Here is a 19,815-nt window from a genome sequence, read left to right as displayed (position 1 = left end):
AACCTGCTATAACCTGAAGGCCTCTGTAGTAATGGGTACAGCCTATTAATCTAACAATCAGTCATGTAATCTACTAAAGGTGGATTTTTATCAGTCAGCAAATAAATGGGTTTGACCCCCTATTTACAACTTTAACCCCTCAAAGGAAGTAATAAGGGTTCCTTAAAATGAACACATAATGTTGAGGGGTTCTCCCTAGGTCGTGTTGAAAGACGTGTCTAGTACAGTTATTATACGTACAGTAGGCCAACTGATACTGCCTCAAGCAGGACTTCATTACATACTCAGAGAAAGTGTTAGTAGGCATTTTTTGTACATTAGGAAGCTTGTTATTTAAATGGAACAGTATTATTTACCTTCTGAGTTAATTTACAGCACCAGCTCACTTAAGTAGTTTAGGTTACTTAAAGTGTTGCTGGGACACTAACTGCTAACCTCATCTTGCTTGCTAGCCATCTCTACCATGGTCACCTAACCTTGTTATTAATAGTTCATTTCATACAAGTTTTTTCATGCTGTTACCATTTTTGGTGGCAGTGCAATGGATTCTTTATTTCCTTTTTACCATTTGCTGTCAGAATTTTTCTGAAGAAAACCGAACTGAACCAGACCCAGAACATGCATCATAGCTTCTAATTTAGGTAGCTGGTGTTGTAGCTACTTGCCTATCATCATGATAAATGGTGAAACACTGCTAGGTAGTGTGTTATCATTAGCTTCTCAGCTAGCGTTGGTTTATTATGGTTTGTTATAATGACTAATGACTAAGTTATAATGACTGGAGGTCGCCGGTTCGATCCCCAGTGCCGACAGTCCATGACTGAGGTGTCCTTGAGCAAGACACCTAACCCCCAACTGCTCCCTGGGCGCCGTGGATAGGGCTGCTCACCGCTCCGGGCACGTGTGCTCACTGCCCCCTAGTGTGTGTGCATTCACTAGTGTGTATGTGGTGTTTCACTTCACGGATACGTTAAATGTGGAGGTGGAATTTTCCTGTTTGTGGGATTTAAAAAAGTATCACTTAACTTAATCCTTTAAAAAAATAGCCCTGAAATGTTTAAATGTATGAAATGCTGTAGCACAATTAGTTGATTAACCAAGAAACATGGTGACCAAAGTTTGATTCTTAAGATTTTCAGTGAAGCTATGAGGCTAATATAGCTTTCAAGGTTAAATGGAAGCTCAAAGCCAACAGATTAGCGTTGTGCAAACTGCATGCCGAAATTATACACTTGCTTTAGACTGTGAATTCTTAGTTAATCTCAAATAGACTGGCTTAGGTGGTCTCAGATGCTATATGACATACTGTTAATGGACAGAGGTATTATTGATGGCTGATAACAGCCAGTATATAATATTCTATATAGTATCTCTTCAGATACTTTCTGTGCTTTACAGTGTCTGTTTTATCAGAGGCATTGGCCTAATTGGTTTGTATGTCATTATAGGCAAATATATAATCTAATTTAAGGAATGTTAAGCCACGGTCACATTGGACTGTCACCTTGCTGTTTTCTTCTCCAAGTGGAGAAAACATCAGGCGAGTATGGGCAGTCTTAATACAAGGTGGTCTTGAAAGGAATGCATATTGAAGTTCATTGCAGCATCGTCCTGTGTATTATCGTATTGGGATCCCTGTAATAGCACAGTTCTGCATATTGCTGTCCATATCGCTGAAAGAAACACAGTTTTATGTTTATTCTTTAAAAATTTAGCTTTGCTTCCGATCATTTGATCTACAGTCTAGTTGTGTCATGTTCTACATACCTTACTCATCACTGCTGTCAGAACAAAACCTCGTATCTCCATTTTTGCCGTTTTTCAGTTTTTGACATAGTTTGAAAATGCCTGTTTACATTGTGTGTAAATTTCATGAAGAATGGACCAAAAGAAACAGCCCAGAGTTATTTGGTAAAAAAATCTGGTTCCACTAACTTACATTAAAAGTAAAGTAGATTTTTTCCTTTTCCTGTAAAATCATCATTTTAGAGATACAAGGTTTTCTTCCAACAAAAGCGCCATGCTTTTCTCCCTACACCTGCTCTCCGCAGTTTTGTCCGCATCCATACTGTTTCTTAGCTGGTTGCAAAGTGATTCCCGCTTAGCACATTAATTGCTGTTCACACCAGTTGTGGCGCCAGGTAGCTAGTTTATGGGAGAAGCAAAGGTAGGCCGTAATTGACAGAATTTTATCAAGGAGCGGAGTTCACCCTCTAATATGGCATTTGAGGCCACCTGAATTACTTTGATGAATGTTTTCATGTGACCGTACTATGCCACTTAACTGCCATAAAGCAATTACCTTCCACGCTCAGGAACCCCAGAAACATGTGCTCTGTGTTAAGTATCAGTGCTGTGAAAGCATGTTTGGCCTTTGTCATTTAACCTGCTCGAGCCTTTGAAACAAATCTCTGGTCTGTCCAGTCTAAACCTGGGCTCAGAGCTTAGCCTTTCTGACATGCTGGAAACCTAACCTTCCAAAGTGCATTCTGAATTCAGGCCACAATTAAAGTGATTGGTTCCCTCTCTTAAAGATTTCCGCCATGTGCTTTGAAGAACCAGTTAACCCGTTGGAGAGGAAATGTGAGTGTTGAGTAAGTGTTGACAGCATCAAGTCATCATCGTAGGACTCTAATTTCCTCTAAGAAGTACAGTGATTTTTAGAAGGAGCACAAAATCCCTGCACTTTGAGTCTGTTCTCGCTAATTTGGCACTTTCACATAAAGACCCTGGCAGAGTATCTAAACACCTACATGCATTCATCATCTTGTGATGAATGTGTTTTTTTTTGTACATACATGTTTATTCAGGATGTGTCAAGAAGCCCACAAAGTCAAGTGCAGTTTACTGAGTGTTTGACAGCATGGTTAAATATAAACCGATTAAGTAACAGTGCCCATAGGGTCAGTAAGTGCTAGGCTGACTAATGTGGAAGCACATGCCAAGTGGCGTGGGATGAAGTCATTTAATGGGGTTTGCTGGGTCAGGTGTGGGATCTGGCGTTTTCTCAGGCACGTCATATCCATGTATGGCATAGGCTGTGATGCAGAGCTATGATGATGACAGGAGAGACAAATAGAAGCAAACATCAAATCAAAAAGGACTGACCCTGGAACAGCTTAAATGATTGATGACTAGGGACAAACATCAACATTTCATTAATTCAAGTGTTCACACTAGAAAAGCTTAAGGGCTCACAATAAATTACAATTAATAAAAAATGCCTTTTTTCACATACTAAATAAAAGTGGTTAGATAGCATGTCTTGCTATGATTTGTTGTTTAAAACTAAAATTCAGATTACAAATTCATGAATATTTCACAACCAAATTATTCAAAAATGGTGTGTATTTTTTTTTATTTGTTATACATCCTGCAAGCACAGCTATAAAACAGCAAAAGATAATCATGTAGACTCAAATATTAGGTTATGTTATGCATAACATCACTATCTTGTTTTATTTGTTTATGTTTATTTATTTGGTCAGATTGATCAGTCTGAAGTATCTAAAATGAGGACTACATACCTTAAATCCCCTCCTCCACCTTTCCTAATGTGCAAACTTCCTAAAGTCTTGTTGTTACTGTTAAAAAGTGTTGTGTGTATACATGTGTTGTCCAATATAAGAAGCACCTAGTTTAGAGTTTCATTCCAAAAATACTGTATATCCATTTATTTTGGGGTATGTGTAAAGCATACCCTTAACAATGTATATCCTGAAAAAAAGAAAATTCTTGAAAGTGAGCTATAATGTGTTTTGGAATGAAACCTATCAAGTCTCGCTTTAGTATATAATAGAAAGATACTAAAAGCACACTTTGGTGTCCCTCAGAGTTTTGTCATTGGCCCTTTTGCAATCTACAGTATTCAATATAAAGTGTCTATACATGAGCTATCCAATATGGAGACAACATAGTATACAGCATAATGTACAGTACATACAATTTTGTTTTGGAATCGATGAGCTTGTTAAATGCTTACAGTGACTGAACGTTTTTGCCATCCACACTACAGCCAACCAAACATGAAGCACTTAAAAGATATATGAAAACCAGTACCATCAGATTATTTAATGTCATTAAGCTGCATCAATTGTCATGTTTATGCATTTTCATTTAGTGAAAAAGTCAGGAAACTTGTGTTCCATATGGTAAAATGAATCCAGTGTGACCTTTTTAACTGCATGGTCACATACCCAGAAGATGATCATCAGCTAATCCCAGCTAATCACCCTGATATTCCCTTGGGGCAAAATGCAGCACTTATAGCTCCATTCTGCTGTCCTGGCTGTTCTCAGAGAGCCTAGTGCACACATACTCTCCAGTTTAATTGAAGTCTCAAACAAGGGTCAAAGAGAAATGAGGTCCCTGTGTGCCACAAACCCCACAGGCCTGCCTTCCTCACTCCCTCCCTCTGCCTCTTTATAGAATTTGCACCCTGCAGCTATGTGAGCGCGAGTGCTGAAGCTCCAGCCGTGGGGCCGTGAAAGCTTAGACGTGTGCTGCGGTTTGACCGTTCACTGTGCTAACTATAATATTATCATAAAGTGAACGATTGAGTTGCATTTCCTTCGGATAATCAAATTGACCATGGTCCTGAACAGTGGAACTATGTGGTCAGTTTCAGGAATATGGAAACTCATTAGAAAATGAATTTGACTTTATGATAGTATAACATTTTTTTATTTTTAAATGTTATGTTATACATATACGCACACTTATATATACATATAGCTGTGAAAACTAGAATAATGTATAATATATATAATGCACTTGTTTACTATACTAGATCCAAGTTCATTCTTAGCCTAGTATGCTGGGATCAGTGTGTACTTACATGTCAGAAGTGTACTCAAATGCCCTACATATGCAGCAGGCATGTAATGGTTTAATCTTAAGTTTGCTGAAATCTCATTTTTATAGTTATGGTTCACTCTTCAGAAAGGGCATATCCTAATTCTGGAAACTAGCACTGTGTTTGGCTTTGCTAAAGTTACCACACCGTGGTCAAAGTGCAAGTCTCTGAAACATGTTGTATATTCAGGGACGATATGCAACTATCTGTCAGGTGGCATTCATTAATAATGGCCTGGATGGCTGGCCAAGGTGAAGGGAAAGTACTGTGGGAGGATCTAGCACACTGGAGTGCGTGGTGTAGTCGGGGAGGCTGCCAGATTCCCAGCCCACCGCTTCTACAGAAGGGGACAGAGGTCACGAGCTACTGTAGCTCTTAACACCAGTGTCCCTATGGCTACTGTAGAAGGGTATCCTAAAGCTGGGAAAGCTCGACTGCATGCTATGTTAATCTTTAGCTACCATTAGTACCTTTAGTGACCATGGAGTCATTGCTCAGATAAAACAAGGATGACTGGAATCTTCTGCTTAAGTTTATGAAACATTTTTGCTTTGCTGAAACAAACACAAATATTGTAGACACATGGTTAGCACTCTGATGTGTGCGTTAGCATTTTGCTGTTGTTTTGATATAATTTGAAAATGCATGTAGGCCTGGAAATTTCATGAACGATGGACCAAAATCAACAGCCAAAAATGACTTGGAATAAACTGGTTCCATTGACTTGCATTCAAAGTTATGTGTGTTTTTTCCTTCTCCTGTAAAGTTAGCATTTTGGAGATATAAGGTTTTGTTCCGACAGCAGCGATTTGTTTAATGGATTCCACCGAAAGGCCTGTGTTGTTCCATTTACAATGATAAAATTTCACGTTCTTGATCTCAACCTGGGGTCAGCTCTCCCTTTTGGTGCAGTTAAAACCCTTAGTAAAGCCCTGACAAAGTGAGCTAGTCTCCTACATGAACCTCCTCTGTGACAGCTGTTCTCCTCTGTCTGTTCCATCTCATCCACAATAATGCTCTCTGTGTAAGTCCTAAGGTACTTGGCACAGTCCCGTGTATATAAATTCACTATGCTTCTCATGCTTTCTATAGAGACTTTATTAGCGTTAGAATTATGAGCTATAAGAAGGCTTATACCTTTCCTTGTGCCTGGTAAGATATGCAAATAAAGATGAAATATAAGCAGCATAGAAGGAGCAAAATGTTTGCTTGGGCCTGTGGAGGTTAAGCACATTGTTTTGTTTAAATTAAATACTGGATTTCAATATTTTACATTAAGTGAGTGCACCATATAAGTGGTATTACATACAGCATGTGGTCTGAGGATCATTTGTGGTACACCAGCCCTGTTTGGCTGCGTCAACTGAACCTCTGACCAGCAAACCTGATAGGCCCAACGGGCCCTGTTTGGTATCAGTGTAACTCACTGAATAACTGACTCCCCAAGGATATACTTCTTGATTCATTAGGTGTCCCGTCAGCTTAAACGTCAGTGACCATCTTTAGGCCTATCTCATAGGTAAGGCTTCTGAATTAGGTCTGCCTGTTTTGGACAAGAGAGCACTGATCCTTCTTGACATGACTGTCTAGGCAAGTAATCATCTTGAAACAAGTCAAATCCCTGAGACAGAGGATGGGTTAAGCACAGAGAACAGCTACCACAGTCGGATCTGAGACATACATGTGTAGACGTTTCTGTAGACGTATGTTGAAGTGCAGTTTTGAGGCTATCAAGGTGTATCTGCCACTTTAGACTTACGCAACAACCAACATAGAATCCTAAAATGGTACACGCGTTCATCAGATTTATGGTTCCAGTCCTTAAATGCTTAAAAAAAGTTTAATTGCCTTGATTCCTCATTATAATTTCCAATAATGCAACAAAAACTGCTTCTCCATATGACAAGACACTTCGCATTCCTGCATATCCAGCTGTCTGACAGGCATAGTGATGACACAGGTGGGGACAGGTTTCCGTTTTTCCAAATGATCCAGGCATCTCTCTGTCTCCTCCGAGGAGCATCTATCCTCCATCACTGTCAGTCATTGGCCCAGTGGGACGCTTGTGGTTTATTGCCACGGACCTTTTCCACTTCAGTCATTAACGAGCCTTGTAAATGAACTTGCGCTTATGGACAAAACGTTTCGGAATGACTCATTCCAAGCCCTAATGCAATCTCGAGTTACATATCACTAAACCAGGACACCTAGACGCCCCTGGCCACAAACATCCGGAAGCTTTACGATGTAATTCATCAAATGGCAGTTCCACAAGGGTCAATACAGTTTTGGAAGGGGTGGGGAGGGAGGATTTGGGGGGACAACGATTTCTCAACTAAGTGAAAAAACAAGTGGTGCTGAAGGCAGGGCCCGGTGTGGATGCACTGGATAAATCCATCAGGAACACTGACAGCCAGCCATCAGCAGGTACGCATCTGCATCCTGTGGCCTGGGGCTCACGGCTTTTTATTGCTTTTCATTGCTTACTTTGGATTGAGGTGGACTTACTACTACAGGAGTACACCTGGCTCTTAAATCACATCTTCCTCGGTTAGTGAGGTGATTACTACATTGCAAAAGGTACGTTATGATTGAGTAGAGTGGCAAAAGTGAATGCTGGGCATCACCTGAAAAACTTTGGATATGTGGATAATGGTCCAAGTACTTCAAATGCCATTTTTGATTAAACTGCTTCTGCATTCCTCGTTTCACTTAATTACACCATGTAAATCCTTGTAAATTCTTAACTTTCACGTACGATGTCCATTAGAGCAAAGTGAATCATTTCTCTCTCTTGCCCATATTGTACTGTGTTCTTTATAAATGTGCCATACCTTTAACTCATTAGAGCAAACAAACGCTTCTCCAGCTGTCCCCGGTCTCTCTCGGAGTGCGTGATTGTTAGCGTGAGGCTGCAGATGTCTGAGAGCAACTGGCATCTGTCCCTCTGCCTATTCTTCATGGTGTTTTCCCTGATCTTTTAACCCAGGTCCCCTGCAGACAGCACGGATACGGGGAATCCTGCAGACTAAGATGAGCTATGTGTTTCTCCCTGCGGAGTGTGCTGCGCCCCAGAGGAGCTTCCCATTTTCTCACACTCACTTCCTCACCTGTCAGCCTGGGAATGTGCCAGCAGTTGCAGGTGCTAGCAAGACGCAGACGCCTCTTCCCGCGCGACAGATGTAACAGCACTCAGCCGCGTCGCTGCTGTTCCTGTTTATCACACCCTGCTCGTTTTTAACTGGCACAAGAGAGAGCGAGGAAAGTCAAACGTACAAGAAAACAAATCAATCATGTTTATGCTGGACATGATTCATGATATGGGTCCTGCTGCACACAGCACACAGGGAGGAGGGAATGCTGTGCACTCAACACCTGTTATCACTGATGCATCAACTAAAAGTAGTAATCAACTGATGAGTTGAATCGGGTGTTTTTGAGCACTATTGTAGTGCTTGGATCCATAAAACAAGCATTCAGTACCCTTGCGTAAACATTGCAGATACAGATGTGTTTGGTACAGGTTTTAACATGAACCCGTGCTTGTGTTTGGTTCATACCACTTGGCAGGGCAGAGATGTGATCTACCTCTGGTATTAAGGGTTAATTCCCAAGATGTAAATGCTACACGCCAGTGCCAAGGCTAGGAGTCCTTTAAAATGTAGTTGGCCATAATCTGATCGTAAGGCCAGTCAGGTTTCTACATGATGGAGTGACAAATGCTTGACCATGTACAACCAGTAGACTTGTTTTCACCTGTTCTCAGTTTTGTGAGGATGTCTGGATACAGTAGTTCCACTGTGGCAGTGGGTGGAATGAATCTGTTGTGTCCCAGTTTACCATCCTGTAGAGCTTCAACTTTAATCTAACACACTTAATCCAGGTAATTAAGGTTTTAAGAGGATATCTGAATATTATATGCAGGCATGCTGTATCTGAACTCTCCAGGTAGACCTTCAGGACCAGGATTGAGTACCCCTGACTTAAGTCACTGGTTCTCAAATCCAGTTCTAGGAACCTGCTGCCCGGTATGATTAAAAGACATGACACCCGATCTATGACACTCATGAAGGGTATGATAATTGCCTGCTGAGTTGGATTTGGTATGTTGGGGTACATGAAACTGTGGGTCCCCAGGAATAGAGTGTGGACCCTCTGGCTTATGTGACTGCAACAAATCCTGCCTCCTTATACCTCTCAGGCATGATTCATCATCTTGTGGTTAGTGCATTGTCCTTTGTAATACTGTTTTTGGTGGCTGAAGTTGTAAAATGAGGCCAGTAGTTCAAAGTTTGGCAGTGGTAGAACCAACTGGGAAGAAGGTCCCTCCTAAACAAGGAATTATCTGCAACTCAGAAGGAAGCAAAACCTTGCAAAACTACTTGCATGGATTTGAAACTTAAAACCAAAGTCTGTAAGATCTCTGCAAAACTCACAAAGACAAGGCCAAATTGACAGCACATCCAGAAGTATATTATGTCAGCAGAATCAGGGAGAGCAATGTTATTGCTCCAAGACCTTTAATCTCCCACAACCCTCTGTTCATTTCTGTGCATGTCCCACCTGGTTGCCATGGCTGCTGTCCAGCTCACAGCAGGAAAGGAAGTGGATCTCGGCAGTTCTCATTTCGCCCTCTTCTGGCCGGAAGTGAGGACCCGCTCCAATTAGCCATGCTGTCAAAACATTCATGTGCTAGTCCTTTCTCCGTGCTGTAAAACGATTTGCCTTTTTTTGTCAAATTGATCTTACATAACACAACATCTCGCTCCAATAATGAGGGTGGAACGCTTGTGTTCGAGAGGGAGCCAAGGTTAAAAAACAAGAAGGGTTTCCCACACAAACACGCAGGAAAAGCAGCATTTGTCCAAAGCATGCAACCGAAAAAGACTGACAGCATCTATCTTTACTTTGAGCACAGTGTAAAACACTTCAGCTGTGGAAAACGCTGGTTGCTCATGAATTGTGCACCATGGTTGTTTTATTTTGTGGCCAAAGACTGTTGAGAAGCAGCTTTAATCCCAAGCTCTTCACCCATCCACAAAAGCACTATTCAGTTTACTGAACACTGACTGTGATCTCCTACCTGGCACCAGCATGCCATGGCCTGAAAAGTGACCTGAAGAAGTCCAGCACTTTTCATCTCGTACCGTTAAACTCTCAGAAAGTTCAAATGGTCGGACTTTGCATGTATTTCATGATTGAATTATGAGAGATTATGCTTTGAGCCTAAGCTTCTGCCCAAGATTCTGCCCTATTTGGAGTCCAACAAAGGCCTTTAAGCTTGTGAAAAAATACAGCTAAACATATAAAGCAAGCACCTTTATTTGTTTTAACAGATACATAGATTTGATATTGTACATTTTTTGCTAATGTGCTGTATTATACACAATCTAACAGAGGTTAAAAAAGGCAACTGTTAATGGAAACAATGGCAAGTATACAATGCAATTAGCAAACATATCAAAATCAGTTTTTACAACATTTTTTTTAGCAACCAATTCTTTCTATTGGTCTGCCATAGTGCAAACTGTGTGGTTTGAAGACAGAGAGTTAAGTGACGCGGTATTAACATTCATACTTATTTTCAAAAGTTCTCTGTCTTTAACACATTTCAACATATAGACTGCATTCAAAGTGCCACTGGTTCAAGTCCTCCTGTCCAGTAATACTGATTTTCAATAACAGTTCAAGTGTATAGGGCATTTCGAACAGCTGAATAGTGAAAAGAGTTACACAATTAACAATTATATCAGATTGCGCAGTGTGTTCTGTGTTTTATGGTACATGAAGGCTTGTTTCAGGCTGCCTAACTCTTCCGACAGGTTTTCAAGCTTCATTTTTTTTGTGTTAAGTGTCCTTGAGTCCCTCTCTGTTGCTCTTGGATACTTTACTTAAACAAGCTCATTGATATTGTTGCACAGCTGTTGTAGCAAGAAGAGAACTAAATGGATATTGTGGAAAACGTTTGTGTAATACATTTGTTTGCTTCGACGACTGTACTGAGAGTGAGTGAGAGAGCGAGAGAGAGAGAGAAAGAGAGAGAGAGAGAGAGAGAGAGAGAGAGAAAGAGAGAGAGAGAGAGAGAGGGGGAGCATATAAATGACAGTTGAATTCATAACATCAAACAGATGAATGCTTGTCAGAGAATGCCGTAATTTAAGCTTGCTGTCCATTCCCAAGTCCAACCAGCATGACATTCCTCCAGTACATCCATGTAACCTCTGACCCCTGTGGCCGAGATATAAAGATTTAGGGTAAAGAAGAATGAAAAGAAGTCAGTGAAAGTGAAGCGGTGCTCGGTGAACGGATGAGCATCCTTGCTGCTACTCTGGTTCTATTGCACAGTGTTCTTTTTCTTTCGCGGAAAGCACTGATAATGGTTGATGGGTGTTGTGGTGGGACGTCCGGGGGGAACGGGGGTTTTGAGACGGATCGAGTCCTGCCTGGGGGCGCCCTCATGAGCAGCCGCAGCGGTCCACCACCATGGAGGGGATCTTGCCATAGATGATCTGCTCTTTACCGTTGAAGTAAAGCATGTTGATGGGGGACATCTTGGTGGGGGTGCAGCATGGGCCGGCAGTGCCGCGGGGGTTGGCCTTGTTCACCAGGTGGGTGTGCGGGTACTTCTGCAGGTGCATGTAGTCACACTCCCCCGAGCAGTAATTGGCCTTGTAGCGTTTCGGAGCAATAATCCAGTCCCAGCCGAAGTCTTCAAAGTCCACCGTGAGGGGATACCGGCAGCACCGGGACTCCGACGAATTCTCGTCACAGTCCAGTCCTGACTCTCTCCTGGATCGCTTGGGACCCTCTGAGATTTTGACCTCCATGAAGGGTAACTGTCATTGAAAAAGGAGAGGTTTGATTCTTTGAAAACGTGTAAAAAGGTTCACAGACAATAAAGGAGGAGATGCTCTCAACATTATTACCTATCAATCTACTGCTAAACTTGAAGCAGTCTATTCTAATTAGTTAACGCCAAATTTGACCGATACATTCACATTCGATTAGCTCCAGAGGTCCTGATATAATGGCTTAACATTATAAACTCTAGACTTAGAGTTAACCCTAAACAGTTATTGCTCTTAAAAAGGATTATTATACAGCACTACACCATCCAGTAACTGCTGACTTATCCAGTAACTGCTTTATGACTGCTATTCGAGTTATGTATTAATATATATAAACTGAGGAACAGATGAATCCACCAAGAGATCAATCCATTCATAAACAGCATCATTTATCTGCTCTAAACTGACCATTCAAAATGACACTTTAAGGGAAGCTGAAGGAACTTACCAAGCCCTCTTCGCCCACCTCTGCTGAGGTAACAGCCAAATCGTTCCCTTTCGTGTCGTAGGCATTTATCTCGATCCCCGAGTTTGTCTCGGGCTGCCTCAGCCACACGGTGAGCACCTGCTTTACATCAATGCTCTGCCAAGACGTGACCCCAGCGTTCACATCAATCTTCAGTGACCTTATTCTTATGTACCTCCTTCCGTCTGTGACGGGCATCAGACGTGAGATCTGCAGGAAGACGGTGGTCGCTTCCTCCGCCGCGCGCAAATGCACCCACAGCTGCGCCCTCACGATGCGATTCGCTTGGATCTTCGGACTGAAGGAGAAGAAACAGCATTTTGGTTTTCGGTCTACTTGAACGATGGGGTCGGCTAGAAAATGAGAGATAAAAAAGAAGACTGTTAGGCAAACACGAGAACTGCACTTATAAACCATTAAAAGGCTTTAAATCAAAGAAAAGTTTCCTCTCGAGCCCTCAGAAAGACCTCGAATGTGCCTCAACATCTGACATCACGAAGCCAGCTGCTATGCTACGTTTATCATGTGAATGGACACATTTCTAGCAGTAATTAGACAATACAGGCTTATTCTGGCGGCTACACAATTCATTCGGACAGCATGTTTTAAGATGAGGTCAGTGCGCTTTTACGCGCTCCAGGGTCACCGTGCGTAAAGCCGCGATACATCGAGACAGCGCGACTAACTTTCCGCTCGCGTTAAGTGCGCAGAAGAGGCAGCTTTTACACGTTCTCCTGTTCTTTTGTTGGCGCGTGTCTGCGGCATAATGCATGGAAACCTTCTTGCGCAAAGCCGTCGCGTGCCAAACGCGCTTCGGCCACCAATTTTGATCGAAAAAAAAAAAAAAGCACCGGGAAAACGGGCCACTCACGCTCCGTAGCCATGGTCATGATGGTCTCCGTCGTGGCGTGGTCGTCGTCGTCGTCGTCCTCGATCACGCCGTCCTTGCTGTCGTCCCCGAGCACGTCGTACTGGTCCAGCAGCTGTTGCAGAGGGGGCGCCTTGGGCAGCAGTTGCTTGACCACGTCTCGGCTGATATTGGGAGCCTGCTTGAGGCGCAGCTTGCTCAGGATCTGGGACTTGATGGCGTGGAGCCGCATCATCTTGCTGTGCTGCCTGAACTCGCACGTGGAGCAGTGCGCCTCGCTCTCCTCCTCGGTGCGCGCGGCCGGCTGCTGCTGCTGCGTCGGCGCGAGCTCACTCTCCACCATTGGACCGAGGGCAACCAAGAAGCTGAGAGCGATCAAAACCTGCGCGAGATGCATGATCCGAGGCGTGGACGACGGCTTTACGGCTGCTTGGTTTTTTTCTTTTTTTGCGCTTTTTTTTGCAGCGAGCGCGAACTGCGCCATGCACCGGGGCACCAGGCAGGTAGGTGGCATGCTTTAAACCCGCCAGGCCTTTTTATACTGCAACCCACGGCGCTGTCGTCCGGGGCTGCCATTGGCTGGGCCCGGCACCACTAAATCTAATGGACGGGAGCCGGACTTTGTGAAAAACCTTAAAGAGATAGGACTCCTGAAACGAGGCTCTGCTGAGATCCTAAGAACACGTGCGTGATGGGAAACTGTGGCGTTTGTTGCGCTGTTTTCGTGCACCAATCAACCTCTGCATTATTTGCATATGGTGTTGGTTTGCAGTAGACCATATGCACAGGCCTTTGTGTGTATATTCCCCAAAAACTTGCCTTTTTCAGGCCAGAAAACAGCGGTAGAGTACAGGGAGCAGGTAAATGACAGTATGTTAATACTTTGTTACCCCCCCCCCCCCCCCCCCCCCCCCCCCGTTGAGCTCTTTTAGGCCCAGAATTAAAAAAAAAAACAGATGTTCAGATTCAAACAAAGTTCTGATATTCTATTAAACCTTTTGGGACTTCGTGAGCTGCTCTTTGGTGAACATGCGTCTCTTTATGTTTGCACACGACACATGAGACACGTTTATGGGACCGTTTTGTACTGATTATATTACAAGCTTTTATAATATATGACTGGCTGCCATCTACTGGTAATATCAAGAAGTGCACGCAGACCCTCAAACAAGCTCATCTGGAATTGAAATGAGGAGAATAACAGAGAAATTCGGAAAATTTGTCCCAGAGTTTATCGTTTCCAGAAAACTTAAGCTCCTCTCTTTAAGCCTTTCCGCTTTTTAAAGAATGTGCCTCTGTCTTGGGGGAAACAAACCTGTAGATTAAGCCTTGGCGGCTTTACTGTTCGCTCTCTGGCTTAGCAGTGAATAAACCTGAGCGTAGACACAGACTTGGTCATGGTGTGTTTGAAGAGCATTAAGGGGAGTAAGATGAACAAGGCAGTTAAAAGTCATACAGTCAGTTTTGTTTATTGATGTCCCCTGATGGAGCCGAGAGTGCAATCTTGATGATTGCAATCTGATGATTGCAATCTGATGATTGCAAGTACATTGAAAGAGAATTCAAAGAGGACACAGACCTCGGTGAATGACGTGTCTTCTGAGGATGCAGGTGAATTGTCTATTATTGTCATCATATCTACCTTAACATTGATTTTGCTTTTCGAGACCTAATGTGTAAAGACATGGTGTGGATCAAGAAAGTCCTGTGAAATCCAAGCCAAACACCTGATCTACAAATTAGCATTTCAGGCTTTACAGGGTGACTTGCAGCAGCACGCACTCACCATACTGTAACATGCGTCTAATGTAGTGCGGCCTTAAGATGAATTTCATGTTAATTTCATTCTAACCCCTCAGATTTGCATTATTTATTCTAATTTTGAATCTACTTGTCCAGGGTGTCTGGAGAAACTTTAGCCTGATAGACAAAAATATTCATCTATCTACATAGATGGACTGTCATGGTTTACTTTGAGGGACAGTTGTAACAGTGTGCTAAAACTAACTCTGCTGTGTTGAGGATGTACTTGAGCCTGGGGTTATTTACATGCTTCAAAACATGTGATATATTGCTGCCACAATGAGGGATATTAAAATAATGTAGGTGTAAATTCTGTGACTTATACACTCAGAAATTGAAAAATACTTAGCAACAATAAAGTTTTTTTCATCGTCTTCAATATGAACCCGAAAAACATCTGTCAGATATTAAAATGTACACATTTACAATTACATTAATGCCATTTAGCAGACACTCTTATCCAGAAAGACTTAGAAGTGTGCTGTGTTGTACCAATCAGAGAATATATTCTAGCCAGAACAAATAGGTTAGAGTCCAAAGTACCCTTGAGCTAAGACACTACCAAAAACAAAAACTAGTCCTGATACCTAGAAAGAAAGATACAAAATACAGAATTATGACCAATGCAATACAATACTTTTCAATAATTGCTAGATTAGTGTTAATTTATTCACCAAGAGATGGGTCTTCAGTTAACGTTTGAAGACAGAAAAGGACTCTGCTGGGGCAATCCACATCAGATATAAGCACTGGCTGCTTGATTAGCCACTGAACATGCACAAATGACCAAATAAAATAAAATAAAACAAGAAATGTTATCTGACCCATCCATGTGTGCAGGAACACTTGTTTTTGCACCACCCAAGGCACTGCCTTTTCTCACAGCTGCTGAACGCCAGGACCTAGAGGAGTATGAACTCTAGAAGCAGCCAATTCTGAGACAACTTCTTCTAATCTGCATCATCCTCGTCGTGATCTCCATGGACAGTTCATCACATCACATTCACACCCTGATACAGACTCACTTTGCACTTTACTGAAACGTCAAATTTAGCACATGTACACCTAAACATATAGATTCTCTGTCTTTATCTTGCATTATCTGGGATATATATGTATAACATACACTCACTGGCCACTTCATTAGATACACCTAGCTAGGAAAAGGTTGGACCCCCTTTTGCCTTCAGAACTGCTTTAATTCTTTGTGGCACACTTTCAACAAGGTGTTGGAAACGTTCCTCAGAGATTTTGGTTGGTTATTTGAGTTCCTTTTGCCTTTCTATCATCTGGAGCCAGTCTGGCCATTCTCCTCTGACCTCTCACATCAACAAGGCATTGTCGTCCACACAACTGACCGCTCACTGGATATTTCCTCTTTTTCTGACCGTTCTCTGTAAACCCTAGAGATGGTTGAGCGTGAAAATCCCAGTAGATCAGCAGTTTCTGAAATACTCAGACCAGCCCGTCTGGCACCAACAACCACGCCACGTTCAAAGTCCCTTAAATCCCATTTCTTCCCCCATTCTGATGCTCAGTCTGCACTTCAGCAAGTTGTCTTGACCACCTCTACATGCCTAAATGCCTTGAGTTGCGGCCGTGTGATTGGCTGATTAGCTATGTTAACAAGCAATTGAACAGGTGTACCTAATGAAGTGGCCGGTGAGTGTGTATGTATATGATAATATTTTATCCCCTGTATATCCTGCATCTCTTTTTATCTGCCTCAGACTCACCAAACTGCAAATATAGAAATGTGTACATCTATATATATTATAGCTTTTTATTTCTTACTACAGAAACAGTATACTTAATAAACAATGCAATACTAGTGTATATCGTTGTGTTTATTTTTTGTGAAAGGGACTACACGCCTAAGATTTTCACTTAACTGCACACACCTGTGTGGATGTGACAATAAACGTGATTTGATTTGAACAAATATCTGTATATTCATACAAAAAATTTCAACCATAAAATATAATTCAGACCAAACTACTGTCAAGGTGTCACTTTTACACCACTGTTGTAAATACAAATCACACTTTGTGCCCCCCTCATGGAAACGTGCATATGTTGACGAGCTCCCCTTTATGTGCATGGCGGCATATTAATGCTACAGATTACACTCTCGATTTCTATGTTGCTGAGTGTAAATAACTGAAATCTCAAGTGTAATCTGTAGGGTCCATATAGCCTGCGTGACGTGTGTGCACACGAAGGAGAGTCAGATTCTGCTGGTGAAATTGGGCACAACACCAGCGAAGACAGCATCAGGAGAGAAAGAATCATGTCGACTTACAAGCTAAAGTAAAATTACAGGGTTTTTATTACAGAATGTTACTTATTTGGTGTGAGATTGACAAAGACTGACCAAACTTTCTGGTGTGAGATGAATTCATCCAGTTAGTCATTAGAATGTCTTGCATCCTTTTATCTCCTTTAGCTCTCACTGACGGGTAACGGGCAGTCTTAGAATTACTCTTTTCCGGTCTCTTACTTGCTTCTTCTGACGTCTTCTTCAGTCTCTTCACAGCCGCTGCTATAACGTGAATACTGGGAATACCGAGCTACTCCTTAAGGCCACAGTTGCTGTTGTGTGACATGGTGCTCAATTCTCGCAAGAGGTTTCGTACCCACTCCTCTACAGTTACATAGTGCTATAGCAGGCATTCTGGCCCCACAGTGGCAATGACAGAGATGAATGAATGAATGAATGAACTTTATTGTAACTGTACATTGTACTCGTGCCCTTGCAGTACAAACCCCCACTCTTGGTGCAAAGAAAAAGCAGAAAGAGAAAAGTAAAATAAGATAAAATAATTTAAATACTACACAAATTTACATTCAACAAAACGTAAACAAAAGAAAAAAAAAAAATGATTGCGCATGACCCATCAAACTTTGAATTTTTCCAGTTAGAAACTGCACTGGCCCATTGAAATGAACTGTTAATTGCATAGTATGACACTGAACCAAAACCCGATCAGTCACATGTTTGTATTAAACAGATCAGTCACATGTTTGTGTATAACAGAGCTACGGCCCTGTTGTAAAAACTATCTTTTAGTCTGTTTTTCATTGTTTCATTTGTCTGTAACGTCTGCCAGATGGCATCAGTTCAAACATTCGGTTCCCTGGGTGTGTGCTGTCTTTTTTAATCCTGTCTGCCCTTCTGAGACACCGTTTGCTGTAGAGTTCCTTAAGGGATGGTAAGGGATGTCCAATGATTTTTTGGGCGATGTTGATGACCCTTTGTAAGTCCTTTTTGCGTGCCGTGGTGCAGCTGGAGAACCACACAGAGATACAATGTCAGCACACTCTCCACGGAGCAGCAGTAGAAAACAGTCAGCAGTTCCTTCTTAAGAGGATCCTTAGGAAGTGAAGATGTTGCTGTGCCCTTTTCACGACCGCTGAGGTGTTGGAGCTCCATTGGAGGTTTGCGTCCATATGTACCCCCAGGAACTTGAAAGTGGATACCCTCTCCGCACACTCCCCATTTATCCAGATTGTCTATAAATCGCACTTCCTCCTCCTGAAGTCTACAACGAGTTCTTTAGTTTTGGAGGTGTTGATGACTGAGTTGTTGTCTGAACACCAAACCACCAGCCTTTGGACCTCCTCCTGGTATGCTGTCTCGTCACCATCAGATATAAGTCCAATTAGGGTGGTGTCATCCACAAACTTAACTGTAATGTTGTCTGGATGGCTACTAACACAGTCGTACGTGTACAGGGTATAGAGTAGAGGACTCAGCACGCAGCCCTGTGGGGATCTGGTGTTGAGTCTGAGAGCTGTGGAGAGATTTGGACCAACTCTAACTCTCAGTACGCGATCTGAGAGGAAGTCTCTAATCCAGTAGCAGATGTTTTCTGAAAGACCAATGTCCAATAACTTAACAGTCAGTCTTTCTGGGAATATGGTATTGAAAGCAGAGCTAAAGTCAAAGTCAGGTGGGAGATGGTGGTGTGGAGTGTTGTTGCTATGGCATCCTCCGTTGATCTGTTAGCTCTATATGCAAACTGAAATGGGTCAAGTGTGGGTGGGAGACAGGACACGATGTGACCTTTAACCAGTTTCTCAAAACACTTCATGACGATCGGTGTCAGAGCGACTGGTCGATAATCATTGAGGCTGCTGATACTGGTCTTTTTAGGTACTGGTACAATTATGGCTGGCTTCAGACATGGTGGTATGAAGGACTGGGACAGTGATGCATTGAAGATCTTAGTGAAAACCCCAGCCAGCTGATCAGCACACTCTTTGAGGACCCTCCCAGTCACTCCATCCGGTCCCGCCGCCTTCCTAGAGTTCACCGTTCTCAGTGTGCACCTCTCCTCATGTTCCTGCACTGTGAGGCTGGAGCTGCTGCAGCCAGATGGTTTGGCTGCTGCGATCTCTGAACTTTCCACCTCGAACCGTGTGAAGATGTTGTTTAGCTTGTCCACAAGTGTAGAGTCACCTACAGCCAGTGTGGTGTTGCTGGGCTTCTAGTGGGTGAGATGCTGGACTCCCTGCCACACTTGCCTTGTGTTGTTGGTCCTGAAATTATGTTCAATCTTTGTTTTGTACTGCATCTTGGCTTTCCTGATCCCTCTCTTCAACTCAGCTCTGGCAGCGCCATACTGTGCACCATCACCAGACCTGAAAGCGATGTCACGTCGCTATATAGTGTTGTTTTGAATAGTCTTGAATCCGTCAGCCTTTTGTTGATAACAGTTTTGTTGGTAACTGATATATTGACTTTAATTTGACCCCCAAGTTAAAATCTGACAATGTTCATGTAAACTTTGACTTGTGAACTTGACTCCTTAGATTTTCACTGATGTGTCATCATAAAAACTGCAGATGACAATGTAAGCCTGATCTCCAGATGGCTTACGGAGAGGTCAGCTTACAAACTTGTGCCAGGACCACAAATTTTCTCTCAATGGAAACAAGGCCAAGGAGCTGATAGTGGACTTCAGGAAGCAGG

At 42.6% G+C, this 19,815-nt stretch overlaps 1 protein-coding gene across 1 annotated transcript; it reads right to left on the bottom strand.

Annotated features, from left to right (window-relative positions):
• Nucleotides 1-10,159: 10,159 nt before the first annotated feature.
• mstnb (myostatin b) lies at nucleotides 10,160-13,553 on the bottom strand. The gene is made up of 3 exons (XM_017713514.2): nucleotides 13,041-13,553; nucleotides 12,152-12,522; nucleotides 10,160-11,691 (listed from the first exon to the last, which is right to left on the bottom strand). Exons 1-3 carry the CDS (start codon nucleotides 13,549-13,551, stop codon nucleotides 11,311-11,313), a joined length of 1,263 nt encoding a protein of 420 aa, XP_017569003.2. The 5' UTR covers nucleotides 13,552-13,553; the 3' UTR covers nucleotides 10,160-11,310.
• Nucleotides 13,554-19,815: the final 6,262 nt, after the last annotated feature.

Source organism: Pygocentrus nattereri, chromosome 6 (assembly GCF_015220715.1).
Source record: "Pygocentrus nattereri isolate fPygNat1 chromosome 6, fPygNat1.pri, whole genome shotgun sequence".
NCBI classification, from domain to species: domain Eukaryota; kingdom Metazoa; phylum Chordata; class Actinopteri; order Characiformes; family Serrasalmidae; genus Pygocentrus; species Pygocentrus nattereri.
This window is presented reverse-complemented; position numbering and strand designations above follow the sequence as displayed.